This window comes from Diachasma alloeum, unplaced genomic scaffold, assembly GCF_001412515.2.
Source record: "Diachasma alloeum isolate Michigan unplaced genomic scaffold, Dall2.0 Dall_scaffold_02016, whole genome shotgun sequence".
Classification (NCBI taxonomy): domain Eukaryota; kingdom Metazoa; phylum Arthropoda; class Insecta; order Hymenoptera; family Braconidae; genus Diachasma; species Diachasma alloeum.
In genome coordinates, this window is record NW_021682047.1 from 58,781 (window position 1) to 77,876 (window position 19,096).

The following is a 19,096-nucleotide window of genomic DNA, read 5'->3' on the forward strand; positions in this document are numbered from 1 at the left end:
TTGCAATTTTCTTTAAGGAGCTTGATGAAATTTCATGAAGTTTTCCATGGATATAAATGTTAATGTGATTCCCCGATTTATTATCCCCGACATTTATTCCCCGACATTAGTTCCCCGACATTAGATCCCGGAGGTAGTATCCCCACGCCATTTCCTCCCCGATATTTTATCCCAACAAATGAAAAAAGACGACTGTGCACTTCTCAAGTTTCTTTAATCATTTTGTAGGAAGAATTAAACACACAATTCATAACTTTCACACATTACATAACTTCAAAATTGTCTTTTTCAACAGGAACAAAAAAAACTCATAACGATCACACAATATATGACTTCAGAATAAAAACAACTCATCACAGGCAAACGAGGTGGCTTACACGAATCAGATAACCAACATAATCACTCTCATCGAACTCCGATACAATACGCTTCAGACAAGCATCAAAATCTCGCTATTTCTTCTTTCTCGGTGGAGCCTCACGTCCAGCCCCCAACTGAATTACATTCAATTCCGTAACACCTTGCTCCATTTGCATCAACTGAATCGACCTCCAAATGCTCAAATGACACGCTTGAGCTTTACTCATGATTATCCCCCCTCATTATAAAAGTCAACAGAACCCTAATAAAAAAAATCAATACGTTTCGAGAACGACCGAATATAGGCCGAAATATATAGAAAGAAAAGCAAGATTTTGAGAGGAAAAAGTGACGGGGAACAAAAAAAAAGAATTAATTGTTACAAAGATAGTATGGTGAAGATCAAATGTCGGGGATGAAATATCGGGGAATAAATTTCGGGATCATAAGACGGGCCACCGTTAATAGACTCTATTCATCGACACCAATTAAAGTTGAATTATTTATAGAGTTTGCGAAATATTGGTATTTTTTCAAAACTCCATTTTTCGACGCTCAGGCCAAGAATTGTTATTATATTCTTTACAAATGCATGAAGAAAATTGAATATTTCCACTAAAATTTGAATGACTATAATGAATGAAAAAAGTAAATTTTATGTGAATTATTCTATGAAAATTGATAGAAATACGCAAAATTCGTCAGAATATATTTTTTAAATTCCAATTCATTAAAATTAATTCATTCATTTATTTTATTTCAACCGGATTCGTATCCCGGCTAGGCGTTGCGCAATTTTTCTGTCTAAAACAATTCCTAATTCCCTTGAAATTTTTTTCAAATTTATTAATTAATATATTTAAATTTATAAATGAGTTGGTTGATTAACTTAAATTTGTTGTTATTTGGTACAGAATGTCCACTTTTTATTGGAAATCCAAGAAGTCAGGAAATATTCATCTTACAACAGTTGAAATTTTGTTTTGTGAATCAACCCATTGCAGAACACAATGAAACAGAATTTTTATCTTCTTCGCTATTCTTTTAGATTTACTCCTTCAAACGGATGAATAGTTAGTGTGAATTCACTATTTCATAAATATTTGGGAGTTAATAGAGAGTCATTAAACTCAAGTTTTAAATATTACTCTAGATTGACAACTTTAGGCTAGATATTAATCGAGGACTTCAGAATTTGAAAGAATATTTGAAAGCGTTACCCGCCTGTATTACCCGCGTGTTGACCTACATTCGACCTGAATCCGATAGTGCGTATAATAATCATTTATTTGTGCTTCGTCCCACCCTAAATATAGCCGACTAGGCTTTTTCATAACCACGTTATATTCACGCCAGAAGCTGCATTCCACCTGCAGGCTCTAGTTGCCCACGGGAAGACATCGGAAAATGTTTCCCAAGAATGGATCTCGATGATTCCCGCTGTCTAGCCCCCCCTACAACGATTTCCGAGGGATTAAAAATCTAAATCACGCCAAGTCGGATTCAAATCTAGCATAGCTCACGGGTTTGTTGTTTGGCCAAGCAACTTCAGCCGCTCAGCCACCATCACCGGTGGATATTTTGCTCTAAAAAATTCAATTCTAACGAACTAATGTAATGCTTAATGAAGTTTTTTGTGGTATTGCTGTTTACTGCATTCTTTACTCTACTCACCTCCTTCCTGAGTAGTCCCAACGATAGAAGGATTTCCAGGTCCACTAGCAATGCTGTTGAATGCTCTAATCGAAATATCATACTTCGTGAATTTTCTTAGCCCCGTCAACTGCACCTTCGTCGTAGCCCATCCATTAACCGTCAAACTTTTGCTCTGATTGACCCCAGAGGTCGATGACGAGTGTTCGGACCACGTGACAATATATCCGAGGAGATCTCCATTGCAGGACTCCTTGGGTGGTGCCTGCCAGTGAACGATCAGTTCCCCAGGCCCTGCAGATTCTACCTTAACATTCTGTGGGGGTTCTGTCGGTGCCTCTTCTTGGGTCTTCGCTACCACAGGGTCAGTGGGCTCACTAATGTCTATTGAATTTATCGCGAAGATGCGAAAGGTATATGTCACTGCTGGGTGAAGTCCTCCAACAAGTGCAATCTCCTGATCGTCGCTCGTTGTCTCATACCTAGATAGCGCATTCTGCGCTAGGTTTGTCGGGGCTGCAGTGAGATTCCCTGGTGTAAAGGTTATATTGTGAGTCTTAGAGGGGTCCCACTCATCGGTCAGAGCGTGCCCCAATGTGCGGTATTGAATAATGTAGTTTCTGATTGGACTATTGCCATCAAAAGACCGTTTCCATGATAAACGTATTGACCTTGAACCGATTTCGATTACTTGGAGTGTAGTTGGGGGGTCAGGTCGTTCTGAAACATTCACGGGTGGTCACAATTGAAAGGGCTGAATATTGGGTTATTGAGAAAGATTTGGATTATTATTGGATTAGGTGTTTATAATAATGATTAGATTAGTATAAACATACTGCAGTTGAGCCGTTGAGTAACACGAGGAAGAATAAATGTCAAATGATCAAGAAATGATTATACATTATTGACAATTCTGTATGCGAATTCTAACTTTGATGAGTTGAAAAAATTCGGTTATGATTTTTTTCCATCATTTTTTTAAGCAATCATCTCCTGTTTGACAAAAGTATTTTTGTAAATTCATATTTCTTTCCTACTACCAGTACGATTTTATAGGCTCCCCATTTATCTGCCTTCTGTTTTCCACTTTTCTCTTCTGATGTTTATCTGCGTTACCACGGGCCGTCTTACTGTTAACTGTACCCCATTCGGGCTAGGACTGCTCGGGAAACCATGGGAAACCCCAGTCATACAGCCGGCCGATTGTGCAGAGCCCTAATGTGCCCTTCTGTCACGCTAACTAGAGAGGTCTAACTAACTCATGTGCCTCTCTAGTGAGTTTGACAGAAGGGTACATTAGGCCGCTACACCGTGCGTACCTTCCGAAATTTTTGAGCGAAGATGTTCCTAAGCGGTCACCCATCCAAGTACTAACAACGCTAATTTGACTGAAGTATTTTTTATTAGTGGCAAACCCTGTATATTGCAAAGTACGCCCCTCTCTATCACGTGTGAAAAAATCTTACAGGATTTCCTATAGGAAATTGTATGTAGAATTCGAACATTTCTCATAGGATTTTTCATATACGATTATCTAGAAAATTTCATATAGGATATTGTTGCGGACTGGATCTGGCACTTTTGTTTGATTTTCGGGGTTTTTACGACACTTGTCGGGGTCCGGCCTAATTTGCATATCAGTTATCGACGCGATCAACCGTTAGTGTTGAATAATCGGGATTTATTCAGTATTCAATGTGTATTCATTAGACTCGCATTGAGTGTGTACAGTCCGCTCTAATTATTAACGAGGCTGGTTAATTATCAGCATTTAAAATTATATTGAGTCTCGACGGGAATACTGTTTTGTCTTAGTTAACTTATTGTGATTAAATATCTGTGACTATGATAATTCGTCAGTGTTTGTGTCGATTTATTTAACCCTCTATCCAGACTCAGCGTCCTTGCATCCTATTCGGGGACACAACATTTTTGGTCCTTCGAGCCGGATAGGGATTAACTTTTGCGGCACGAGTGGATTAATTGTTGCTGCGGGTAATTTGTGTCGCCTGGAAGGACTTTTCGAGGCTTTGTGTTCAGACTGGACAAGTGTGGCTTGTGGTGAACGGTCTTTCGTCGGCGTCAGTCGTCGTCATCGTCGGTGTCGTTTGGAGATAGCGTCTTGCTGGAATTCTCGGCGAGTGACAATCCGTGGAATCACCGCGATCATCGAGGAGCAGGAAGCTGTTGCTGGGACCGTGAAGCTGTAATTAAGGCTGTGCAGTGGAGTCGGTGAAGTGTAGCATCGTGGCGTCGTTTAGCGGTGGAGCATTGTGGCTTTGCTTGGCAGTGAGGCGACATGGCGTCGCTTGGTAGTAGGCTCGGAGCATCATAGTGGATGCTGCGCTTGACTCGAGGAGCAACAGTTTTGGTGGAACGCCGTCAGCTATCTTGGTGGTGGTTAGTAGCGCGCGAGTGATATGGAGGTCGATCAATAAGGTGACAGTATTATCGACATAGGTAATTAATATCCTGCATCGGTAAGTGGAGACTGATTTTCCCATCGGTGGATGAAATAATTACCGGTTTTAGTTATTTTCTTTTTTATCGATCATGTCGTCTACCTATACGGCACTACTCGACGAGCAAGCCGAGTTGGCTGAGGCTATTGGTGAAGCTTACAATACTCTGTGCAAGCTGATGCCACAATTGCCAGGCTAGAGACGCGGAAGAGGAACATGGATGTCAAGTGGAATAAATACTAGGAGCATGCAACTCTGTGGAGGTACAAGTATAGTGCCAAGCCTGACGTTCGGAAGATACTGAAAGAGCACGTTTATTTCAAGGAAAAGCATCACAGGTCTTGGGAGGAAGTTTACTTAACGGCGCTGGAGAAGATGCAGGCGGAGAAGAATAAATTGGATGCAGCAACTGCAGCGGAGCAAGATAATTACAATTTGTGACTTGCTCCTCCAGGGCATCATTCACATCCTGATCAGCGCTGCTCGCGATTGAAGTTGCCAAATTGGGAGATTCCGGATTTCGATGGTGACCCGGCCAAGTGGGTGAACTTCCGGGATATGGTCCTTAATTTAATCGTGACAAATCCAAGTCTGACATCTGTCCAAATGTTGTACATCGTTAAGGCGCATCTTAAGGGTGATGCGGAGAAGCGAGTGAGGAATGTCGCGCTGTCTGGGGATAATTTCCAGCTTGTCGGGGACGGGCTAATGGAGTTCTACGACAATACAAGGTCTCTGGTGAACGTAGGTTTAGGCATGCTAATAGACGCTAAAGCGGTGACGCAGGGCTCCGCAGCAGCGTTAGAGGGGTTGTATTCCGAAGCAACCCAGGCGCTCACGTTGCTGGAGGTATTGAAGAGGCCTGTGACGTCATGGGGTGACTTGCTGATGAATTTGATCCAGATGAAGCTGGATCGGGAATCACTTCTGGAATGGGAGAAGCATCTTGGACCCTCGTCGGAGCCTCAGTTTTGGGAGGAGCTCAGGAAGTTCTTGCTGTCCAGAATCCGGATGTTCCAGTCCTGCAAAGCAAATACTGCTAGTGGTTCTTCATCGGGTGCCGGGATCAGGACCTCTCAGAGCTCTTTCCTAAGGAAAGGCAGTACTGGTGGAGCCAAAGTGCATCAAGTGGATGTGCAGACGTCTGGTAAGCAATGCTTGTTGTGTAAGAGAGATCATAATGTTTCACATTGCTCTCAATATCTTGGGCAGCAGAGGATGGAGAAGCTCAAGCGCCTGAAGTTATTTTTCAACTGTCCTGGTCGTCACATGAAGGCAAATTGTCCATCGACAGTTAATTGTCACACCTGCTCGGAGAGGTATGAGACGTCGCTCCATTATAAGAAATCGAGGCCTGTTGCTGGTGCGGGTTCATTCCCTCAGAATACAGGTCAGAGGTCTGCAGGCTTATCGGCGCAAGCTTCAACTTTTATTCAGGGAGCAAGGGCGCCTGCAACGGACACGGGTCTGACTGTCCACGCTGTGACAAAGGAGATCTTGTTGGGGGCGTCTTCGAATCTTTTAGCGACTGCTTTGGTTAAAGTTAAGTCATCGACTGGTGAACTTGTCGAAGGAAGGGCTCTTACCGATCCCTGTTCTCAAGTGTCGTTGACGTCGGAGAGGTTCACTCAGCAGCTGCATATCAGGCGTCGCAGATATGCTCAGGCTGTGTCTGGTGTTGGGGGTGTGACTTAGCAAGCTGCCAGAGGAGTGGTTTCGTTGGAACTTTTTTCTCGGTGGGAGGAAAAAGTGTGCGAGACTGATGAAGTGGTGTTGGCGCGTCTAACGGATGATGTGCTGAGAGCTGAGCCGTGCCGGTAGTGGTCGGTGCTTGAGGGGCTTCAGTTAGCGGATCTTGAGTACGGCAGCACACGATGTATCGATCTCATTCTTGGTGTGGACGTTTTTTCGCAGGTTATTCAGCCAGGGTTGCGAAGAGCGTCGTTGGAGCAGCCGATTGTGCAGCAGACTTCTTTTGGGTGGATCATGTCTGGGAAGAAGCTCTGTCGCAGGAAGTTTCCATGTTTCATGTGTCAGCTGATGAGGAGCTGAACGACTTAGTGAAGAGGTTCTGGACTCAGCAGAAGGAGTTTCTTGAGTCCTCAGTGGCTGCGAGTCCAGAGGCTTCTGTGTGTGAAGAGCATTTCAGGTCGACGTTCGCAAGGGAGGATTGTGGTCGATATGTGGTGGGGCTGCCGTTCAAGTCATCGCTGAGTTAATTCGGTGACTCTCGTGGCTGTGAAGATGCTTGACCGTTTAGATGCTCGTTTTGGGGAGGATCCTGAGTTCCGGGTCAAGTATAAAGGCTTTCTGGAGGACTATGAGAAATTGGAGGATATGTCTCGTGTGGAAACTCTGAGCAGGCCTTCTGTGGTTTATTATTTGCCACATCATCCAGTGTTTAGAGAGTCCAGCCTGAAAACCAAGCTTAGGGTTGGGTTTAATGGTTCCGTAAAGACGTCCTCCAGGTGCTCGTTGAACGATCTACTGCATGAAGGTCCGAAGCTGCAGGCTGAGATATTCCAGGTTATTACTCGGTGGAGAAGGCACAGATTCGTAAATTCGGGGGACGTGGACAAGATGTTCAGGCAGATTCTGATTCGTCCGGAGGATCGAGATTTTCAGAGGATCTTGTGGAGGGATGACGCAGGGAAAATTACCGAGTATCGTCTGAACACGGTGACGTATGGTACGCATTCTACTCCTTATCTTGCGATCAGGACGTTGAGGCAGTTGACTGAGAATGAGGGAGTCGCACATTCTGAGGCCAAAGAACTCATCTTGAAGACAACTTACATGGACGACGTGTACGAGGGAGCTTATATGGAGGAAGAATGCAGGAAGCAGACCGCTGAGGTCCCCGGTGTCTTTGCATCAGGGGGAAAGCTACTGCTGAACTGAAGAGTAACAAACCTGATCTTCTTCAAGGCATAGCTGTTGCAGCGTGCGATTTGTCAGTTCTGCTGATTGATGACCAGGGCACTCATCGGACGCTCGGTCTTAATTGGGATTCAGCTCGAGATGTGTTCTTCTTTTCTCCTAAAGAACAGCCAATAAGTGACCTATTAACTAAGCGAATTGTTGTGTCACAGGTAGCGCAACTTTATGATCCTTTGGGGTGGATATCGCCGTTCATCGTGAGAGGCAAGCTTTTGGTGCAGTAGCTGTGGAGATCGAAAGTGCGTTGGGACGAGCAGCTGACGGAGGAGTTCATGAGCCGCTGGAGGCTGTTCGCTTGAGATATCCAGGGTTTGAAGGAGGTTCAAGTGCCGAGGCACTTCAAGAGTGATGGTGAGGCCGTCCAGCTTGAGTTGCATGTGTTTGATGATGCCTCAGGAGTCGCATATGGCGCGGCGGTGTACCTGAACGCTGTGAATCTAGATGGCGACGTTAGGGTCACCCTGGTGTCTTCAAAGTCGAAGCTGGCTCCGATCGAGGGGCAGAAGAGCGCAGTTAAGGTTACTATACCGAGGCTTGAGCTAATGGTGGCGTCTTTATTGTCATGACATGTGGTGACGGTGATTAAGGCGGTTAAGCTGTGGCTCTCACGTGGATCAAATCTGATGGTACAAAGCCCAAGCAGTTCGTGAAGAACAGAGTGGAGGAGATGCAAAGATTGATGACTCAAGCATGCTGGAGACATATTTCGAGGGAAGAGAATCTTGCGGATCTAGTTTCTAGGGGAGTATCCAGCAAAAAATTGGCTGAGTCAATTGTGGCGGACTGGTCGCAGCTGGTTGATGGGGGAGGAATCTTCTTGGCCTGAGCAGAGGTTTGCAGTAGATAAGGTCGAGGGTCTTGAGCTACGACGATTAGCTGTTCATGCTGCTGTATCGAACCAAAAGTATCGATCCTGGGATGTAATTCATCGGTACGGGTCCTTGAGGAAGCTGCTTGCCGTGACTGCTTGGAGTCGTCGCGTTTTTTCCGTGAAGCAGAAGAAGCAGGCTGGGCAGTTTTGTCTTGTGTTAGAGCCCGGTGAGATTGAGGAAGCCCGAAAATTTTGGATCAAGGAGACTCAAGCGGAGTCTTTTGCTGAGGATCTAAAAAGGCTGAGTGACTCAAAGGAAATGAGTCGGAGGAGACCATTATTTCGTCTAGTGCCGTTTCTCGACGGAGAAGGGTTGAGTCGTCTCACTTCAAGCATTCAGTGGTGCTGCTATCGGGTTCAAGGTTTATGGAGCTAGTGTTGTTTCAGGTTCATCAGGATACCTTTCATGGTGGGGTCCAGCTCATGCTGGCCACTCTGCGCAGGAAGTACTGCATTATCGAAGGTAGGAGGCCAGTGAAGGAACTCCATTTCCGATGCGTGATTTGTGCCAGGTTTCGTGGAGTTGTGGCTAAGCAACTGATGGGACAATTGCCGCTGAGAAGGAACACTCCAGCTAGAGCTTTTCTTCACTGCGGTGTTGATTATGCAGGGCCGCTGTCATTGCTGACCTGGAGAGGTTGCGGAGCAAAGACCTACAAAAGGTTTATGGTGGTGTTCTTCTGTTTTACTACTTCTGCGGTACATCTGGAGCTGGCTGATCATTACACCACTGAGGGCTTCTTGGCGTGCTACAAGAGGTCTACGGCCAGGCGTAGGATCTCAGAAACGATCACCAGTGACCAGGAAACGAATCTGGTGGGAGCTGATAGAGAGCTCAGAGAACTTTATAGCGCTACTCGTAAGGAGGGGCGGAGTATCGCTCACAGTGTAGTGAAGGATTGGACCAATTGGAACTTCAATTCACCTGGTGTTCCTCACCATGGTCGTAAGTGGGAGGCGTCTGTAAAGTTGGCCAAGTTTCATCTGAAGCACATAATCGGAAAGGCTAAGTTCACCTACGAGGAGTTCACGACGCTACTGACGCAGATTGAGGCTATACTAAATTCCAGGCCGCTGTGCGAGTTGCCTGATGACCCTGATGAGTTCCCAGTGTTGACTCCGGGGCATTTTATAATCGGGTCTGCCATCTCTACTGTGCTGGAGCCTTCCTTGACTCATTTATCGATGTCGAAGCTTGCGAGATATCAGCTGTTTCGACGAATAGTGGAGAAATTCTGGGAGCAGTGGTCGACGGAGTACATCCAGAAGTTACGGGAGATCAACAAGTGGCATAGGGCCACTCCTAATGTTCCGTGGGGGTCGTTGGTGCTTCTGGTGGATGAGAGATTTCCGCCTACTAAGTGAGTTGCATCCTGGTAAAGATGGGCTTTGCAGAGTTGTGACGGTCAAGACGCAGTCGTCGAGCTTCACGAGGCCGATTGTCAAGATCTGTCCTCTACTTGTCGAGGTCGTTCCACCTGATTCTACCGAGGTCTAGGGTTCTACTCTACGTTTCTTTTGACTTTTGTATTTGTATTGATTTTTGACTGGTATCCTATATTGATTTTCCTGTTCATTGTGATTTGTGAATTTGTGTTACCGGCAGTATTTTGTCAATAGTCATTGCCAAAAGGGGGAGAATGTTGCGGACTGAATCTAGCACTTTTGTTTGATTTTCGGGGGTTTCACAACACCTGTCTGGGTCCGGCCTAATTTGCATATCAGTTATCAATGCGATCAAGCGTTAGTGTCGAATTGTTGTGATTTATTCAGTATTCAATGTGTGTCCATTAGACTCGCATCGAGTGTGTACAGTCCGCTCTAGTTATTAATGAGGCTGGTTAATTATCAGCATTTAAAATTATATCGAGTCTCGACGGGAATACTCTTTTGTATTAGTTAACTTATTGTAGTGATAAAATATCGATGACTATGATAATTCGTCAGTGTTCGTGTCGATTCATTTAACCCTCTATCCTGACTCAACGTCCTTGCATCCTATTCGGGGACACGACAGATATCCTATAGGATTCCCTGTCAGGTATTTCTGTTTGTATTTCCTATAGAATGTTCTATAGGATTTCACATGGGATTATCATTAGGATTTCCTATAAAATTTAGCGTCATAACGGTCAAGATGGTTATTCTGGGGATTGTATGGGAATAATATAAGGGTCATATAAAGGTCTAATAGTAGGTAATATGGAGGTCATATAGAAGTTGTACAAATGTCCTGTAGAGGCCATACCACCTACTTGACCTCCGTATGACCCTCATATGAACCCGTAGGGTCTCTGTATGACTCTCTTGAGCCTATTATGAACCTCATATGATCTTCACATGATTCTAATATAACCCTCATATGATCCTTTTATAAACCTCCCATGAATTTCATATGATCCTCATATCACTCCCGTATAACTGCCACACATAACTCCCACATAACTCCCACATAACTCCCACATAACACCCACACGACCCCTATATGATACCCATATAAGCCCTATATGATCTGCATATGACTATTTTGAGTGCATTCTGACTGTTATGATCGTAAATTTCATAGGAAAGCCTATGAGAAATTCGGTAGAATATCTTGGAGAAAAACCTATCTGAGAAATCGTATGGGAAATGTTCGAATTCTCCATAGGATTCCCTATAGAATTTCCCATAGAATTTTCTCATACGTGATGACATGCAACGTTTTCAATTTAGATGACACTTTTTGGAGCATCGCGAAACATCAAATATTTATGATAAAATATGGAGACTGTGAGTAATGTTCATAAGACTGTGACTCATGTTCATTGAGACTGTAAGTAATCATATTCGACATCAAATGTTCATTTATATTTGCCAATTATTGCTAATTTTTTTTTGGATTTTAATCTTCCAAAATCATAGCATGATCAAGCTACTTTCAAATAATTGTATAAAAATCGGAAAATGAGGGAGGGAGATGACCCAGTGTTCATCTGGTCATCGTCTCAAAATCTTCGTGTTGTTATTTATGAACAAAACTATCAGAAATTGAAGTGGATCAAAAGCTTTGCTCTACTCTCCCTCCATTTGAAAGATATCCTCCAAATTGGACCGTTCGGAGATAAATGCTAGATGATATTAATTACTGAAAATTGAATTTTCTATAAAAGAGACTAATTTGGACTTTTTGTTTTAAACCCTTTATTCTAAAAAAAAATAAAAATATAATCTGCCAATCTCATTCTCTCCTTGCCTGTCTTCAATTGGAATACTATTGATTGTATGAAGGATGTCATGTTGAATAAAGAAAATTCTCGATGAAACTATTTTCAGTTATTGTCATAATTTCACAAATTTTATTCTTCACATGAATTGAAGGGGAGGGGGGATATGGAGAAATGATACTATAGGGAAAGTTCCACGTTAGGCATAGAAGGAATACAGGGGTCTAAAATATTCAAGAGTTTCATGTTATTGCTAACTGTATCTGTATGAACATAATTGTTTTTCAAAGTTTACCGATTTACCTTGCACTGCAAGATACATCAAATGTTCGCTGCGTCCATAAGCATTATCAGCAGTACATCTATAAGTCCCCGAGTCTTGTCTATCACTGCTGCCAATAGATAACTGAGATTTTAATCCCGTTTCAGCCTTCACTTGTGCTATACTCAGACGATGGCTATTTGTGTCCAAATAGTCATTGTTGTGCATCCACTTCACTTCAATTGGATTATCACCAATTACAGTGCAGTCGAGGGTCACTGAATCCCCACGTCTTATCGTTACGTTCTTGCTTGGAGACTCGAAACGTGCTGGCTCTGGAATTAATTGAAATCGATATTAATGCATTGATCTCCAAGAATGTAGACAAGTTGCCAAGGTACATTAATTAAATAGTTAATACTAATTATTCAACTCATAATAAGTAGAAGTAGTATAAATTGATTCCTTTACACAGAGAATAGCATATTGTATTATAAGCGTATGTTGCAGTTTTCCGCTTGCCTAACACATACTATTTTTTGTGGTAGCTGTCGAGTTCACTGATGGAAAAGGCAAAAAAAATCTAAGAGAATAAAAATTTAGAAAGAAGAAAATCCCGCACCGCCCAGCTGGGATTCGAACCCGGGACTCCGAGTTACACGCCGAGCACTCTCCCAACTAAGGTACCGTGAACTATGAGAATTCTCTCTCTGAATTCACCTCACAAACCGCCTAACATCCTTTAGGCATGAAATAATTCTAAGAGAATGAAAATTCGTACTAGATGCCAGAGATTGGAGAATTTCCCATACTCCGCCCCCTTTTTCCAGGAAGTGGACGTGCACGTCCTCCTTTCTTCCCTCGGTGGCATGGCTTTTGAAAAGTGACTTCTTTTCATTAAAGAAGGGAATTTATATAGCGTTCCACATGTTTGTGACGTCATAGGAAATAAGTTGGATAGGATTTGGATGAGGTAGGAGGGGATCCGGGATTATTCTCAATATGAGCTAATAAGAAATATTTACTGAAAAAAATGGATAGTCCAGACCGGAATGTGAACCCGGGACGTTCCGATTATGCATAGGGTGCTCTCCCAACTGAGATATCCGGCTCCTAGCAATTTCTTCATTTCAAATTTCTTGTACATATTGAGCTCCGCCGTCCTTCTTAGGCATTGATTTTTCATTAAAGAAGGGAATTTTTATAGCGTTCCACATCTTTTTGACGTCATAGGAAATTAGTTGGATAGGAACCAAACATCAGTAACATTATCCCGGCTTATAAATTGCACTTCACAATGAAGGACGACGAAGGAGGGGGCGTCGGTGAGCTGGGGCCCCCTGGGGTGCAGGGTGTCAATGAGAGTGCCCAAGGATCGCAGGAAGTGGCTGGTGGGTAGAAAATGTCCGGTAAGTGGAAAGTGGATGGTGGATGGAAAGTGAGTGGTGGAAGAGAAATGGGTGGCGGGTGGAAAAATGGGTCTCAGGCGGGAAATGGATGTTGGGTTGAAAATGAGTTGCAATGTGAAAGAGGGTCCGAATGTCGTTTTCCAGAACGTTGGAGGCACCGTCCTCGAGGCGTCGGAAAAAACATTGCGATTATTAAATTGTTTTTGTAAAAGGATAACAAAGGATTGTAACGTTGGATGAGGCAAAGGATGGACAATAAGTTTTCTCAGTTATTCCGAGGGCGCTGAAAATTTTTCGCTCCGAAAAAACGGCAGGAAAAATTTTTAATCACACGTCTCTCTCTCTCTCACACATATACACACAAAAATGTCAAGGGTTGTCGTAAATTAATACCACAAATTTATCAATAACTTTTTCGATAAGTCGCAGAAAATGGTATGATACATTTTTAGGTTTACAAATAATGTTTTTTCTCTGCCCTTTTGAATTATTTACAAACACAAAAGATTATTATATTATCTTTAGTATGAGGGCATTCGGTAAGCCCCTCCGGCAAACCATTCAACTCATCCTAGCACAAGTGGAACATTTCACCAAATAATTGATTCAAATATCGCAGATTCTCCTGAGGTATTGTACGAGGTATGTCATCTCTGGCCAGAAGGTAAATCTCCTCGAAATCGAAACCTGGATTAATATTGAGAAATATTCCGTTTGATAAGAACTAAAATATCATAGGTATCAGATTTTAGGTGATTGTGCGTATCGATTTGAGTAAAAAAAAAATTTTTTTTTTCTTCTCGTATACCCTTTCGGGTCTTTACGATTTGTTCCTTTCCCACCCCCCTCAACCCCCTGTACCGCATTTGCCGAAGGGAAGGAAAACCTCATTCGAGGGAAAAACCTGCCCTGGTACAGTCGTCCTTTTTGACGGGACTACCGCTCGGCAGTGAAACTGTGAGATTAGAGCGCTATAAATTTTGACCGCCAGTGCCGGGAAGCGAACCCGGATCATTGGCTACGAGTCTAGCACTCTAACCGCATGGCCACTACCGTCGATTCGATTTGAGTATTTAAATAAGTAGTAACTCAAATTTCAATTTATGTAATCCATTGGATTCATTCTGCACAGAGCCGCGGAAGATTGAATCTAGTTTGCATTTTCTAGGATTCAAAAAATCTCATCGCTTAATCACATAAAAACTCGCCCTCGATAGCAAATATCAATAGTTAAAAACTATTAAAATACTAATTTTTTTTACATTTTTCCCGTATTCAGGAGACCGCAATTTATCACTGGACGAGAGGTTTATTATTAAGTCGGAAACACCTTGTATACCCGCTAGGTCACAGTTAACTCTTTGAGATGAAATTTCAATTTTGATCATAATCCATCGGATACTTTTCTTAAAATTATTTTTCTCGGGAGTCTTGAAGAATTGTCTGAAAAAAATTCTCATCCGCACGATAAATGTAGACATTCAGTGGGATTCAGTCTGACTCTCCAGCGGCTCGCCGCCAAACACTATGAAGGTCTTTCTTTCCATCGTGATTGTTCATAGAAGACGTACGTGTCCGCTGATAATTACAGGCGTGCAACGCACTCCAACTCATCAGAGATTATTCATATTGTGGCTGTATGCCCCCCCCCCTCTAGAACGTAAGACGTAACCATCCGATATCCGCATCCTACTCCCAGCACCCTCCCCCCCCCGATAGTGCCATCGCCCAGCGAGTTTTCAAGTTTATATCCCACCCACGGTCTTACAAACAGGTCTGGAAACTTCTATGTTGGGGGGAAGGCTCCCTTGACGGCGACAGATTTTGTATTTCACCTGATGGTCGCTAGGGGCGCAACGTGACAGGCGGATTTTCGTTAAAAAAGCGCGGTCGGGGTTTCAACTTCTCAGTCAATCGAAGATATACTCCCGGACTGACAATTCCGTTCCCTTCGTGTTCAGAGGTGGGGATTATAGATGAGCGTGGGGACTAGCCAAAGTGGAGGTAGCTACGAAGGGAATGGACTCGGCAGTTTGCCTATACGTTCCTCATCAATTAAATACTCGTTAAATATTGTGTGAAAACAATGCCAAAAAAAGAGTGAAATGTTCAGTCGTGGAGTGCAAAACAGATGAAACTGACACAAGAAAAAAAATACTTGAATTGAGTATAAAATATACTTCAGTCAAGTATATTTCATACACAATTCAATTCGATTTTTTTTCCGTGGATGGGTCTGTGAAGAGAGATTGTGTCAAAGCAACACACAATATTGAGAGGAGGAGAGAATGGGCAAATTCCATCCGGAAATTGAAAAGAACAACCAATTTAAGGATTTTCCATATAATTTGTGAGATATTTCTGTCCAATAAAAAAATTAATGGTTGTCTAATGAGTTATCATTTCAAGTCACCACATTTCTGCTCTTTTCATACATAATTTGAGCATTTATTAATTACCGCTGTTGGAATGAGGCATCAAAGAAGAGAGACATTTTCTGTTAAGTATCAAGGTCGCCGGAATGAAATAAAATGAGACCCGAAGGCGTAATTTGAGTTCGCCTTTTAATTAGTAAAATTTGAGTGTTCGTTTACAGGGAGAATCAAATCTCTAATGCGAGAATTGAGTTTTCTAATGGGCGAGAATCAAGTTTTCCAGTGAGCGATTATCGAAGGTTTGAAGTTAAATTTCTCAAGTAACCTTGAGACGATGATTTTCAAATAATCAGACTTACCCCGATAGCGTGACACTCAGCTAGAACACGGAGAGGTGTGAGAGAGTTCTTTTGAACTATGCGGTGACTCAAGTATCTCACACCTCCCGATGATGTTCTTGTGGGTCTAGTCTGAGAGAATTACCTCGGAAATCGCTCCTGTAGTCGAGAGTACCCCTGCGGTTGATTGATTCTCTGGTGATTTTCCACTCCAATATTGTTCTCCTTTTCTCCTTTTCCACTTCTCTGCTTCTCTGCTTCTCTGCTGTTTTCTCCTCTGCTGCTCGAGGCGAAGTGACGCAGGCGAACTGGGCCCGATGTATTTATAGAGAGTTGCTGCGCAAAGACTCACCATTGGCTGAGGAGTCAATGGTGGGGAGACAGAAATTTGATTGGCCGATGAGTCAATGGTGGGAAGAAACATTCCGATTGGCCAATGATTCGATGGTGGGGTTAAAATGATCTGAGGTCCAAAACAGTGCCATCTCTCAGAGACGGTGCGAATGATAACTCATTCAACATATGGGACATTCCATGTCAACTCAGCCACCCTCAATTTTTCGAACTGAAGGAGAATAATGATTTAGTCAATTTCTAGAGGAAATTTAACACACTGAATGGAGAATGAGGGATGATGTTGCAGGAGTAAGAGTCTCAGGACAACTAATTAGATTCGTATTCATTGTAACCCTTGGAGGTTGTATGGAAACACGATTCGACGAAATCCGTAGTTTTTCAGACCGCTTACCTCCTCTTTTCATCCCCCATGACAGCGAATTATATTGTGTTAATAATTTGTGAAACATCGCAATCCGATTGAAAATGTACGACAAATACAAAGTCTTCTTCCAAGAACAATCAGTCAACGTTTAATTGTCCTGGCTGCATGTCGTATTATTTTTCATTTCTTTACGCTCATCAAGGGGGAGAGTTGACGCTGGCTGAGTCAATGATACAGTGGAAAAATTAGACACAGGTGGGATTCGAACCCGACTTAACGAATTGCGAGTTCTTCGCCCTATTGACTGAGCTATTGCAGGCTTTCGATTTCTATGACATCTTCATGACGACTTAAGAATTTATCAACATCGGTATTTAATTATTAACATCGCTAACATAACTATTACAAATTTTTATCTAAAATTTCGGGTGTACTTTCCTAAAAATTGAAAAAAAATTTAATTTCTACTGAAATTTCAAGGAATTTCTCTAAACTATGAATTTCAATTTCATTTTCCATTGAAAATGAGTGACAAATCAGGAAATTCCGGTAAATATATACATGAATTTTCAGGATATCAACACTGAATGCGATTTAGAGGGAAAAAATCATGAAATTTTAGATTTCAGAAAAAATTCATTGGAATTTCAAATCAATTCAGGGATTTTCGTCTTTGTGGTAGTTAAAATTCTGGAATTTTACTGAGTTTTCAGTGAAACCTGAAGTTTCATTTTTTTCCATAACAGAGTAGGGATCTGATGAGAAAATTTATGGGTTTTGGATAGCATTCTTCCCCAAACTTAAATTTCATTATTGAAAATAATGTTAAAACAATTATGCACCTCCTATTTTTAGGCCTGCAACGTAGTTATATCATTGGTTGTGTTGATGATTCACCATACGAGTATAAGTGATGAATGAACAATGTGATTGTACTAATTATAGCCGTTAATGTCGAAAAAAAAAATTTTATGCAAAATTTTTTTTTTCTCATCTCTATATCGATATAACATTTCAAAATGTCCCGAAAAAATTCGGGATTATTATTATTATTCATCATGAAAAAAGAGAATTAATTGATTTTCGACTGGCCGCCGTGTAACAGTGGAATTTGAAAAATTAAAACCTATGAAAAGGGTCATTACTCGTCCTTACAGTACTAGCGTATTTTTTTCGAATAGTACATGAAAAAGCGATGAAAATCGTTCTAATTCATTGAAATCCGTCAATTAGTTCGCGAGATATGATTTTTCAAACATTTGAACTTGCGACACATATTGTAGACAAGCAATTGATGTTGAAGGAACAAAAATTTACGGAAAGCATGTACTTACATAGTACCTGACAGTGAGCATGTCAATTCAGGATTCTGAGAAACAAAAAAATTCAAGGCGGCTGAATTGACATGGAATGTCCCATATTCAAAAGACAGTTCATATTATAATATGTGCTTTCTATTCAATATCATTCTTAGTTTTTAGATGTTCAATTGTTTTCAGTCTCCGTTGTTCTTAATCTAAAAAAATTGACATATATTGAGTCTTGGAGACATGCGCAAGCGTGGTTCCGAAACTGCGAAGGCGCAACTGCGAATGTGTCCGTTAGTCACGTTGCGCCTCGAGCGGCAACTGTTGGTACTACGAAACCTGTCGCAGTTAAGGGAGCCATCCCCACCACCGAAAATTGGGGAGGAGTTTCCAGACCTGTATGTAAAACCGTGATCCCACCATTTCTCCGTCCCACCACCCTTGGCAGCACCCTCTCCCAGCGCGTCTTTGAATCAATGCTTCAGAACGCGTATTGTTTACCTCCTAGTCCATAATAGTATCCAGATCTTTGTACAAAGGGCTCCATTCCTCCCATGACATTGACAGCACGACGCGGTTGGGGTGTACGGCCATAAACTGCACCACAGGAACAAATTGACTGATACAGGTAACTTGTAGACCGACACAAATTTGCTCCATTTCTGACTTATTGGGAGGTATAACTTGTAAAGCAGCACCACCTGCTGTTTAACACCACTGCACTCTTTTTGCTTGATATTCTCCATGGTAAAAAAATAGATGAACGATATCGAAACAACTGAATGAAATTCAGTGCGAGCAGCCGCGCTTCATAGCGTCGGGCATGAGAGTGGGGCACGCGCAAATCCCCCACCATTCACATAACCCTCCTCTGCTCACTACACATTAGCCCCACCGTTCGGAGTGCTGCGGCATCGGCGTCACAAATAGCCCCCAATAGCGTGGATTTGATATGATATATATTACTCCCTCCCTTCTATCATACTATTCTCACTCCTGTGAATGTTTTTCTAGTACGCGTAACATCGATTTGTTCTGGATCATTCGTGAAAAATATTTTTAACTTTAAAAATGGATAAAATTTGGAGAGATCAAGTCGTCGAACTGTTCTATAAATATCTCGCAGATCGGTGACCAAGTGAGAATTACAGGGAAAAATGAAAGCCTAGATTCCATCAGAAACGCTTACATA

General features: G+C 42.3%; 1 protein-coding gene across 1 annotated transcript; it reads right to left on the reverse strand.

Annotated features, from left to right (window-relative positions):
• Positions 1-1,707: 1,707 nt before the first annotated feature.
• On the reverse strand, positions 1,708-18,650 carry LOC107046824 (Down syndrome cell adhesion molecule homolog). The gene is made up of 5 exons (XM_015269543.1): positions 18,572-18,650; positions 18,406-18,501; positions 11,796-12,089; positions 2,035-2,733; positions 1,708-1,814 (listed from the first exon to the last, which is right to left on the reverse strand). Exons 1-5 carry the CDS (start codon positions 18,648-18,650, stop codon positions 1,708-1,710), a joined length of 1,275 nt encoding a protein of 424 aa, XP_015125029.1.
• Positions 18,651-19,096: the final 446 nt, after the last annotated feature.

What these genes read in the sequence shown, in the direction of transcription:
- LOC107046824 (XM_015269543.1), bottom strand. Translation starts at nt 18,650, where the DNA reads ATGGAGAATATCAAGCAAAAAGAGTGCAGTGGTGTTAAACAGCAGGTG. An exon ending in ATACTATTATGGACTAGGAG is followed by an intron (nt 12,090 to 18,405) that starts GTAAACAATACG and finishes AATTAATTCCAG; the next exon opens with AGCCAGCACGTTTCGAGTCT. An exon ending in TGGGACTACTCAGGAAGGAG is followed by an intron (nt 1,815 to 2,034) that starts GTGAGTAGAGTA and finishes AAATCGTTGTAG; the next exon opens with GGGGGGCTAGACAGCGGGAA.